This window comes from Taudactylus pleione, unplaced genomic scaffold (assembly GCF_031769625.1).
Source record: "Taudactylus pleione unplaced genomic scaffold, aTauple2 ptg000182l, whole genome shotgun sequence".
NCBI classification, from domain to species: Eukaryota; Metazoa; Chordata; class Amphibia; order Anura; family Myobatrachidae; genus Taudactylus; species Taudactylus pleione.
Window position 1 is genome coordinate 636,120 of NW_028284584.1, and position 13,748 is coordinate 649,867.

Here is a 13,748-nt window from a genome sequence, read left to right on the forward strand (position 1 = left end):
CCACACGCAGTAATGCCCTGTATAACACATTATACCACACGCAGTAATGCCCTGTATAACACATTATACCACACGCAGTAATTCCCTGTATAACACATTATACCACATGCAGTAATGCCCTGTATAACACATTATACCACACGCAGTAATGCCCTGTATAACACATTATACCACACGCAGTAATGCCCTGTATAACACATTATACCACATAACACATTATGTCACACGCAGCAATGCCCTGTATAACACATTATGCCACACGCAGTAATGCCCTGTATAACACATTATACCACACGCAGTAATGCCCTGTATAACACATTATACCACATAACACATTATGTCACACGCAGCAATGCCCTGTATAACACATTATGTCACACGCAGTAATGCCCTGTATAACACATTACGTCACACGCAGTAATGTCCTGTATAACACATTATGCCACACGCAGTAATTCCCTGTATAACACATTACGTCACACGCAGTAATGCCCTGTATAACACATTACGTCACACGCAGTAATGCCCTGTATAACACATTACGTCACACGCAGTAATGCCCTGTATAACACATTATGTCACACGCAGTAATGCCCTGTATAACACATTACGTCACACGCAGTAATGTCCTGTATAACACATTATGCCACACGCAGTAATTCCCTGTATAACACATTACGTCACACGCAGTAATGCCCTGTATAACACATTACGTCACACGCAGTAATGTCCTGTATAACACATTATGCCACACGCAGTAATTCCCTGTATAACACATTACGTCACACGCAGTAATGCCCTGTATAACACATTACGTCACACGCAGTAATGTCCTGTATAACACATTATGCCACACGCAGTAATTCCCTGTATAACACATTACGTCACACGCAGTAATGCCCTGTATAACACATTACGTCACACGCAGTAATGTCCTGTATAACACATTATGCCACACGCAGTAATTCCCTGTATAACACATTACGTCACACGCAGTAATGCCCTGTATAACACATTATGTCACACGCAGTAATGCCCTGTATAACACATTATACCACACGCAGTAATGCCCTGTATAACACATTATACCACACGCAGCAATGCCCTGTATAACACATTATGTCACACGCAGTAATGCCCTGTATAACACATTATACCACACGCAGTAATGCCCTGTATAACACATTATACCACACGCAGTAATGCCCTGTATAACACATTATGTCACACGCAGTAATGCCCTGTATAACACATTATGTCACACGCAGTAATGCCCTGTATAACACATTATACCACACGCAGTAATGCCCTGTATAACACATTATACCACACGCAGTAATGCCCTGTATAACACATTATGCCACACGCAGTAATGCCCTGTATAACATTATACGACATGCAGTAATGCCCTGTATAACACATTATACCACACGCAGTAATGCCCTGTATAACACATTATACCACATGCAGTAATGCCCTGTATAACACATTATACCACACGCAGTAATGTCCTGTATAACACATTATACCACACGCAGTAATGCCCTGTATAACACATTATGCCACACGCAGTAATGCCCTGTATAACACATTATACCACACGCAGTAATGTCCTGTATAACACATTATACCACACGCAGTAATGCCCTGTATAACACATTATGCCACACGCAGTAATGCCCTGTATAACACATTATGTCACACGCAGTAATGCCCTGTATAACACATTATGTCACACGCAGTAATGCCCTGTATAACACATTATGCCACACGCAGTAATGCCCTGTATAACATTATGCCACACGCAGTAATGCCCTGTATAACACATTATGCCACACGCAGTAATGGCCTGTATAACACATTATACCACACGCAGTAATGTCCTGTATAACACATTATACCACACGCAGTAATGCCCTGTATAACACATTATGTCACACGCAGTAATGCCCTGTATAACACATTATACCACACGCAGTAATGCCCTGTATAACACATTATGTCACACGCAGTAATGACCTGTATAACACATTATACCACACGCAGTAATGTCCTGTATAACACATTATACCACACGCAGTAATGCCCTGTATAACACATTATACCACACGCAGTAATGTCCTGTATAACACATTATACCACACGCAGTAATGCCCTGTATAACACATTATACCACACGCAGTAATGTCCTGTATAACACATTATACCACACGCAGTAATGCCCTGTATAACACATTATACCACACGCAGTAATGTCCTGTATAACACATTATACCACACGCAGTAATGTCCTGTATAACACATTATACCACACGCAGTAATGCCCTGTATAACACATTATACCACACGCAGTAATGCCCTGTATAACACATTATGTCACACGCAGTAATGCCCTGTATAACACATTATGTCACACGCAGTAATGCCCTGTATAACACATTATGCCACACGCAGTAATGCCCTGTATAACATTATGCCACACGCAGTAATGCCCTGTATAACACATTATGCCACACGCAGTAATGGCCTGTATAACACATTATGCCACACGCAGTAATGCCCTGTATAACATTATGCCACACGCAGTAATGCCCTGTATAATACATTATACCACACGCAGTAATGCCCTGTATAACACATTATGTCACACGCAGTAATGCCCTGTATAACACATTATGTCACACGCAGTAATGCCCTGTATAACACATTATGTCACACGCAGTAATGCCCTGTATAACACATTATGCCACACGCAGTAATGCCCTGTATAACACATTATACCACATGCAGTAATGCCCTGTATAACACATTATACCACACGCAGTAATGTCCTGTATAACACATTATGCCACATGCAGTAATGCCCTGTATAACACATTATGCCACACGCAGTAATGCCCTGTATAACACATTATGTCACACGCAGTAATGCCCTGTATAACGTTATGCCACACGCAGTAATGCCCTGTATAATACATTATACCACACGCAGTAATGCCCTGTATAACACATTATACCACACGCAGTAATGTCCTGTATAACACATTATACCACATGCAGTAATGCCCTATATAACACATTATGTCACACGCAGTAATGTCCTGTATAACACATTATGCCACACGCAGTAATGCCCTGTATAACACATTATGTCACACGCAGTAATGCCCTGTATAACACATTATGCCACACGCAGTAATGCCCTATATAACACATTATGTCACACGCAGTAATGTCCTGTATAACACATTATGCCACACGCAGTAATGCTCTGTATAATACATTATGTCACACGCAGTAATGCCCTGTATAACACATTATGTCACACGCAGTAATGCTCTGTATAATACATTATGTCACACGCAGTAATGCCCTGTATAACACATTATACCACACGCAGTAATGTCCTGTATAACACATTATGCCACACGCAGTAATGCCCTGTATAACACATTATGCCACACGCAGTAATGCCCTGTATAACACATTATGCCACACGCAGTAATGCCCTGTATAACACATTATACCACACGCAGTAATGCCCTGTATAACACATTATGTCACACGCAGTAATGCCCTGTATAATACATTATACCACACGCAGTAATGCCCTGTATAACACATTATGTCACACGCAGTAATGCCCTGTATAACACATTATGCCACACGCAGTAATGCCCTGTATAATACATTATGCCACACGCAGTAATGCCCTGTATAACACATTATGCCACACGCAGTAATGCCCTGTATAATACATTATACCACACGCAGTAATGTCCTGTATAACACATTATGCCACACGCAGTAATGCCCTGTATAATACATTATACCACACGCAGTAATGCCCTGTATAATACATTATACCACACGCAGTAATGTCCTGTATAACACATTATGCCACACGCAGTAATGCTCTGTATAACACATTATGTCACACGCAGTAATGCTCTGTATAACACATTATGTCACACGCAGTAATGCCCTGTATAACACATTATGCCACACGCAGTAATGCCCTGTATAACACATTATGTCACACGCAGTAATGCCCTGTATAACGTTATGCCACACGCAGTAATGCCCTGTATAATACATTATACCACACGCAGTAATGCCCTGTATAACACATTATACCACACGCAGTAATGTCCTGTATAACACATTATACCACATGCAGTAATGCCCTATATAACACATTATGTCACACGCAGTAATGTCCTGTATAACACATTATGCCACACGCAGTAATGCCCTGTATAACACATTATGTCACACGCAGTAATGCCCTGTATAACACATTATGCCACACGCAGTAATGCCCTATATAACACATTATGTCACACGCAGTAATGTCCTGTATAACACATTATGCCACACGCAGTAATGCTCTGTATAATACATTATGTCACACGCAGTAATGCCCTGTATAACACATTATGTCACACGCAGTAATGCTCTGTATAATACATTATGTCACACGCAGTAATGCCCTGTATAACACATTATACCACACGCAGTAATGTCCTGTATAACACATTATGCCACACGCAGTAATGCCCTGTATAACACATTATGCCACACGCAGTAATGCCCTGTATAACACATTATGCCACACGCAGTAATGCCCTGTATAATACATTATACAACACGCAGTAATGCCCTGTATAACACATTATGTCACACGCAGTAATGCCCTGTATAACACATTATGCCACACGCAGTAATGCCCTGTATAATACATTATGCCACACGCAGTAATGCCCTGTATAACACATTATGCCACACGCAGTAATGCCCTGTATAATACATTATACCACACGCAGTAATGTCCTGTATAACACATTATGCCACACGCAGTAATGCCCTGTATAATACATTATACCACACGCAGTAATGCCCTGTATAATACATTATACCACACGCAGTAATGTCCTGTATAACACATTATGCCACACGCAGTAATGCTCTGTATAACACATTATGCCACACGCAGTAATGCTCTGTATAACACATTATGTCACACGCAGTAATGCCCTGTATAACACATTATGTCACACGCAGTAATGCCCTGTATAACACATTATACCACACGCAGTAATGCCCTGTATAACACATTATGTCACACGCAGTAATGCCCTGTATAACACATTATGTCACACGCAGTAATGTCCTGTATAACACATTATACCACACGCAGTAATGTCCTGTATAACACATTATGCCACACGCAGTAATGACCTGTATAACACATTATACCACACGCAGTAATGCCCTGTATAACACATTATACCACACGCAGTAATGCCCTGTATAACACATTATACCACACGCAGTAATGCCCTGTATAACACATTATGTCACACGCAGTAATGCCCTGTATAACACATTATACCACACGCAGTAATGCCCTGTATAACACATTATGTCACACGCAGTAATGCCCTGTATAACACATTATACCACATGCAGTAATGCCCTGTATAACACATTGTGCCACGCACAGTAATTCCCTTTATAATACATTATCCCCAAAGTCGCCACACAGAAGTCCCTTATTCATGTTATGACACACAGTGGTGCCCTTTTACACAATGCCCAAATTAGTGCCCCTTATACAGAAGGCCCACAGTAGTAGTGCCCCTAATACAATGCCCACAGTAGTAGTGCCCCTTACACAATGACCCCAGTAGTGGTGCCACCCATGCAGTGCCCTCATTAGTAGTGCCTGCAGTGGTAATGCCCACAATGTTAATGCCCCCATTGGTACTGTCCCCTATAGTATTGCCCCCCTATAGATGTGCCTCCAGTAGTAATGCCCCCTGTTGTAATGTCCTCAGTCGTAATGCCCCCCTATAGCCATGCCCCCCTATAGCCATTTCCCTCAGTAGTAATGCCCCCCTATAGCCATGCCCCCAGTAGTAATGCCCCCCTATAGCCATGCCCCCAGTAGTAATGCCCCTTTTAGCCATGCCCCCCATAGTAATGCCCCTTATAGACATGCCCCCCATAGTAATGCCCCGAGTAGTAATGTCTTATACCCATGCCCCCAGTAGTAATGCCCCCTATAGCCATGCCCCAGTAGTAATACCCAAAGTAGTAATGCCCCCCTATAGCCATGCCCCCAGTAGTAATGCCCCCCTATAGCCATGCCCCCAGTAGTAATGCCCCCTTATAGCCATGCCCCCTGTAGCGATGCCCCCAGTGCTGGTGCTTCTAAAAAAAAAAAAAAAACACACAATTAAAATACAAAACACAATACTTACCTTAAGCCCCGCTCCTGTGTCTACTGCTGTCCGGTCCGTCCGTGGCTCCACCACGTATCTATGGGAGAGATGTCATGACGTCCTTCCCATAGTTCTCTCTGCTGGAAGCTGGAGCTCAGGAGTGAGCTCCGGCTTTCGGCTGCAGGGAGGGAGCCGGGTGTCTGCTCATAACATATATCAGCGTGCGCCTGGCAAATGCAGCCTCCCTGCGGTGGCGGCTAGCTGGGGGGAAAGTGGCGCTGGGTTGTTTTTTTTTTCAGCTATTGCTTTTCTTTGCCTCTCTCCTGGGGACTCAGTGGCGCCCTCTAGGGGCCGGCGCTCCGGGTGACGGCCCTGTTACCCGCCCCTAGAACCGCCACTGAATGTAATGATATGGAAATGGGGAATTTCCATTTAGTGAGGTGCGCTGGGCTCTGTCACAATCACTCCCTATTGGGGTGTTTTGCACAATTAATTTCTGCTATTTAGTAGTTATGTTCATCTAGAAAACACGCACTGCTTGTGTTACCACAGGTGACAACGTGTATGTTTTCCCATTCACCTGCTGATGATTTCATTTCAGATACCCGAATCAATTCTTGTAAACCAGAACTCATGGTGACAAGACCACCGAGCACAGTGGTGCCACCGTCTGACTCCACAACAGTATTAATTAGCCACCAATCAGAAACCGAAGTACAAACCCAACCAGCCAAGCCAAACACCCCGCTGGATTTACTGACCACGCCGAGGGGCTCATCAACTCGGGCAATACTTGCCACACCAAAGACATCCCTGCAGACAACACTGCAACCTGCAACACAAAGCCAAATACCAACTGCAGAACTCCCCAACACTCTGGAGAATCAGGGGTCCCCTAACCAGCTGCCACATAAAAGTGACAAAGTAATATTTGGAGGTGAATATGACAAATCACTATAATAAGGAAAATGATTTGTTTCAATGTTGTTAACGATGGGACCTGTAGTACTAATTAAAGGTGGATCTATGCAGAATAAAACCTACGGGTGGTCTAATAGCATCTGTGGGTGCTCTGTCCATCCCCCGACTCTGCCGTATACTAAAGTACAGCGATGGCCGATCTGCTCGTAGCCCGTGCTCAGGTGCAGTCACGATATTAGCACATTATACAGACATTAGTTTGGGGAATCTGGATTTACAGTATGTGAGCACATTACTCATAGATACTGACCAGAAGACTTTACACTATTACACACATGGCGGTACCCTAGAGCGCACCAATACCCATAAATCACATACATCCACTATATACATATACACACACATACAATCACAGAGGGAAAGCACAAATGTGAGAATAGTAAAAAAACTAAACACAATATTTAATAAAACCTGCTCACATAAATCAAAGTTAGAAGTTTCACGTGTGATCTGGTGGGTCTGTAAACTTAGCCGGACATCTTCCGTACTCAGCGACCGGCCGCACAGCGCACAGCGCACACTGTACCGCCTCTGGAAGTAGACAGATGACTGTTCCGCAGTCTCACGGTTCCTGGCCACGCCCAACTAGTTTCATCAGAGACTTCATGGAGGGCTGTGGTTTACAGCCTCTACCAGCACTTATTTATACTGGTCTTCTATTATACTTCACTAACCCTGCATTCATTGGCTGACATCTAATACACATATCTGGCTTACATAAAGCTTTCTATATCCATCCAGTCTCTCAGGAATATCCCGAGTCGGCGCCGGCAAAATTCCGGGTCTGATCCGCATAGGAACTTTGTTCCACCTCCGGGTCAGACCCGGAATTTAGGGGGAAAAGGGGTATTACATGGTCCTGAGATTTTAGGAGCAGGGTGTGGGAACATGATGTATGTTTCTCTGAGCTTATGAGGTTAATAGTAACGAGACTCCTATATATGTGTGTATATGTGTGTATATATGTATGTGCATATGTATATATGTATGTGTTTGTATATGTATATGTGTGTATATATGTATATGTGTGTATATATGTATATGTGTGTGTGTGTATATGTATATATGTATATGTGTGTATATATGTATATATGTATGTGTGTATATGTATATGTGTGTATATATGTATATGTGTGTATATATGTATATGTGTGTGTGTATATATGTATATGTGTGTATATATGTATGTGTGTGTATATGTATATGTGTGTATATATGTATGTGTGTATATGTATATGTGTGTATATGTATGTGTGTATATATCTGTGTGTGTATATGTATGTGTGTGTATATGTATGTGTGTATATATGTGTGTGTGTGTATATTTGTAAAGAATCAAGGTTGGCATGGGTTAAGTAATATCTATAACAAGGAAGGGTGGAATCTATCTCTTGTCCTGAGCTGTGAAAATAAACTGACGCTGTTAATATGAATACAAAAAGATCTTCTGTGAATCCCTTAGATAGTTTATTAAGGGTTAACCTTGATTCTGTGACCAAGCTATGTAATGAAAATGTAGATGATATGAAGTATCCATTCTGATCTCTCCTAATATTTTAGGATTTTAATATATATTAAGATTATTGCTAAAGTCTCTGTTCTGGCTGTTAATGAATAAAACTGTTTATTAAGATATAGACCATTTAGGTTGAAATTTGATAAAGTTTGGCTATGTAATAGTCTATGTAATAGTCTGTGTAATAGTCTGTGTAATAGTCTGTGTAATAGTCTGTGTAATAGTCTATGTAATAGTGTATGTAATAGTCTGTGTAATAGTCTGTGTAATAGTCTGTGTAATAGTCTATGTAATAGTCTGTGTAATAGTCTATGTAATAGTATGTGTAATAGTCTATGTAATAGTCTATGTAATAGTCTGTGTAATAGTCTGTGTAATAGTGTATGTAATAGTCTGTGTAATAGTCTGTGTAATAGTCTGTGTAATAGTGTATGTAATAGTCTGTGTAATAGTCTATGTAACAGTGTATGTAATAGTCTGTGTAATAGTCTGTGTAATAGTCTGTGTAATAGTCTATGTAATAGTCTGTGTAATACCCCTTTTACACCAGAGCAAAAACCTGGGTTTTGCTGGGTCTACCCGGGTCGCAGCTCAGTGTAAAAGGGTCTCTGAAAAATAACCTGGGTCAAGTGACCCTGCAATCCAACCCAGGTAGCTACCAGGGTTGGACCCAGGATGGACCCAGGTAATGGTGCAGTGTAAACGGTGCAACCCAGGTTATCTGACCTGGATCATGCCTAAAATGAGAGGATTGGTGGTTGTGGAGCATTCACCTCCCACTTTTTATGACCTCACAGGTTTAGCAGGGCAGACCTGAGTTCAGTGTGAACAGGGCTGACCTGGGAGTAACCCGGATCAAAGGTGCAGTGTAAATGGGTCTGACCTGGGTTTTTGGTGGAAAAGAGGTATAATAGTGTATGTAATAGTGTATGTAATAGTCTGTGTTATACCCCTTTTCCACCAAAAACCCAGGTCAGACCCATTTACACTGCACCTTTGATCTGGGTTACTCCCAGGTCAGCCCTGTCCACAATCACCAATCCGCTCATTTTAGGCATGATCCAGGTCAGATAACCCGGGTTGCACCGTTTACACTGCACCATTACCTGGGTCCATCCTGGGTCCAACCCTGGTAGCTACCTGGGTTGGATTGCAGGGTCACTTGACCCAGGTTATTTTTCAGGGACCCTTTTACACTGAGCTGCGACCCGGGTAGACCCAGCAAAAACCCAGGTTTTTGCTCTGGTGTAACAGGGGTATAATAGTCTGTGTAATAGTCTATGTAATAGTCTGTGTAATAGTCTGTGTAATAGTCTGTGTAATAGTGTATGTAATAGTCTGTGTAATAGTCTGTGTAATAGTCTGTGTAATAGTGTATGTAATAGTCTGTGTAATAGTCTGTGTAATAGTCTGTGTAATAGTGTATGTAATAGTCTGTGTAATAGTATGTGTAATAGTCTGTGTAATAGTGTATGTAATAGTCTGTGTAATAGTCTGTGTAATAGTCTGTGTAATAGTGTATGTAATAGTCTGTGTAATAGTCTGTGTAATAGTCTGTATAATAGTGTATGTAATAGTCTGTGTAATAGTGTATGTAATAGTCTGTGTAATAGTCTGTGTAATAGTATGTGAAGTGTGCTAATTAATAGATTAATTGAAAGACATCTGAATGTGATATATGATTGTAATGATGTATTTAATGCTATCCTCTGTTATATTCTGTGTAATGTAGTAAATATGTTATGTGTTTGTATAAGAGCTCATTATAATAGACTGGATGGATATAGAAAGCTTTATGTAAGCCAGATATGTGTATTAGATGTCAGCCAATGAATGCAGGGTTAGTGAAGTATAATAGAAGACCAGTATAAATAAGTGCTGGTAGAGGCTGTAAACCACAGCCCTCCATGAAGTCTCTGACGAAACTAGTTGGGCGTGGCCAGGAACCGTGAGACTGCGGAACAGTCATCTGTCTACTTCCAGAGGCGGTACGGTGTGCGCTGTGCGGTGGGCGCTGTGCGGCCGGTCGCTGAGTACGGAAGATGTCCGGCTACGTTTACAGACCCACCAGATCACACGTGAAACTTCTAACTGTGATGTATGTGAGCAGGTTTTATTAAATATTGTGTTTTTTACTATTCTCACGTTTGTGCTTTCCCTCTGTGATTGCATTCTAGTCTGTGTATACCTTCCTCAGGCACAAAGAGGACTGGGATTAAGCCGCAATACATCTTAAGAGAAAAGAAAGAAAATGTCAGGATTTTACAGGACATCATTGCGCAGAGTGTGGACATTTGTACTGATATATATATATATTTTTATACACACACCTGGAGCTGCTAAGGGTATATCCTTGATCATCTCTAGAGCGCTTCCCGCTAAGCTTACCAGCATTCATTCCTAACTGGCACAATGTACAGAGCCACATGTCATCTGGAAAACATGAACTGTTGGGGTCCTTGAGGACCAGATTGCCCACCCCTGATATAGTATAGTACTTAAGGGTCCATTGCACACGTCTTGGTGTCAGGGCTGCGGATGTGAGGGTCCGTAGTGCCGCAGGAAGCCAGCAGGTTGGGGAGGGGTAGTTGTGTGACGATATCATTTAGGCTGGAATTACTCTTTTTTATTAACTCTTAATATTCTGGAGCTTATTATTAATTGTAACAGGAATAGCGAATTACACTCACTATGCTTATACATGTCTATGTGGAATAACTTCTGCTAATTATATAGCGCCAGCATTCTGTATTCCATTGCACTTTACAAATGGGAACAAAATAGCAATAAAACAAGACTTATGGTGCATACACACGGTCAGATTTCTTATCAGATATAAACGATAACAATTGTAAAAATCATTCATATCTCTGACATCGACGGTGTTTGCAGTCAGATTTTGACGATTTCTTTCATTTTAACAAGGTCAGAAATAGATCATAAAATAGTTGGTCAAATCGTTGTAAAAATCATTCATTAAATCTGACCGTGTGTATGCACCATAAGTAAGAGACCGACAGAAGTGGGAGGGCCCTGCTCGCAGGCTGGCACTCTATATAGGGAACTGATACGTGAGAGAGTGTAAGTGCTGTATACAAAGTGCTTATTATTTATTATTAACATTTATATAACAGACATATTCTGTATCACTTTACACACAATATTCATCCATCACCCCCTGCCCCAGAGGAGCTTACACTCTATGGCCCTGATTCAGAGCCGGACGCTCTGACCACAGCGCTCGCTCTGAATCAGGGCCCACCTCCAATAAAATGGAGCGTCCTCCTGGACGCTCATATAGCTGTGGGTCACCACCCACAGCATATACGAGCGTCCAACAAGATGATCGCGATGGTCTTGACCATCGAGACCATTGGACTTGCGAGTGAAACCCTGTGGTCGGGTTTCTCAACCGCAAGGCCAGGAGTGATTTTGGCTCTGACTAGTGATGTCAGTGGGGCCGGCTTCAGACGGTAGGCGTTCCCATAGGAACGCCTCCGTCTGGCAGGCACGCCCCCGGAACGCCCACCAAAGGGGGCGTGCTGTCAATCAACATCGACAGCACGCCCCCTTTGGTGCGAGACCCGGAGCGATGGAAAGTCCTTCGCTCGCTGGGTCTCGCGCATGCGCACGACGGAGCTCCCTCCGTCGTGCGCATGCGCAGTGGGGAACATCGACCCACTTGCGAGTGTACTGCCGCTTGCGAGTGGGTCTGAATGACCCCCTATGTTCCCTATCACATGTACACACACATATACCACAGTGCTGTACAAAGAGTATTCAGCCATTCCCATCAGTCCCTGCCCCAGAGGAGCTTACACTCTATATTCCCTATCACATGTACACACACATATATACCACAGTGCTGTACAGAGAGTATTCAGCCATTCACATCAGTCCCTGCCCAAGAGGAGCTTACACTCTATATTCCCTATCACATGTACACAAACATACACCACAGTGCTGTACAGAGAGTATTCAGCCATTCACATCAGTCCCTGCCCCAGAGGAGCTTACACTCTATATTCCCTTCACATGTACACACACATACACCGCAGTGCTGTACAGAGAGTATTCAGCCATTCACATCAGTCCCTGCCCCAGAGGAGCTTACACTGTATATTCCCTATCACATGTACACACACATACACCACAGTGCTGTACAGAGAGTATTCAGCGAATCACATCAGTCCCTGCCCCAGAGGAGCTTACACTCTATATTCCCTATCACATGTACACACATATACACACTAAGGTTAATAGGCTCCCAACAAAACTTAACTCAACAGTATATTATTGGAATATGGGAAGAAACCTGCAAGAATATACAATCTCCACACAGTTAGGGCCATAGTGGGAAGTGAACCCAACACCGTCTTTATAGTACCACAAACGCCACAGTCACATCTTGGTTTAATCTTGCAGGGGAAGCAACACAGCCACACAGCACAACCCGCCACACAGTACAGTACATTACGCCATACACCTTATACACACACAGCTGCAGCACATTCTATATACCTTATACACACAGCCTGCAGCTCATTCTATACACCTTATACACACAGCCTGCAGCTCATTCTATACACCTTATACATACACACAGCCTGCAGCTCATTCTATACACCTTATACACACACACACACACAGCCCGCAGCACATTCTATACACCTTATACACACACAGCCTGCAGCTCATTCTATACACCTTATACACACACACAGCCTGCAGCTCATTCTATACACCTTATACACACACACAGCCTGCAGCTCATTCTATACACCTTATACACACACACACAGCCTGCAGCTCATTCTATACACCTTATACACACACACACACACACACACACAGCCTGCAGCTCATTCTATACACCTTATACACACACAGCCTGCAGCTCATTCTATACAACTTATACACACATACAGCCTGCAGCTCATTCTATACACCTTATACACACACACACAGCCTGCAGCTCATTCTATACACTTTATACACACACACACATACACACACACAGCCTG

The 13,748-nt window shown here is 42.6% G+C and overlaps 1 protein-coding gene across 1 annotated transcript in view; it reads left to right on the forward strand.

Moving 5' to 3' along the window:
• Positions 1 to 13,748, forward strand: part of LYVE1 (lymphatic vessel endothelial hyaluronan receptor 1) — a 229,616-nt gene that overhangs the window by 84,170 nt on the left and 131,698 nt on the right. The window contains exon 4 of the mRNA XM_088476086.1: positions 6,829 to 7,164. Within this exon, the coding sequence (XP_088332212.1) occupies positions 6,829 to 7,164 (336 nt within the window). The remainder of the gene's footprint in view (positions 1 to 6,828; positions 7,165 to 13,748) is intronic.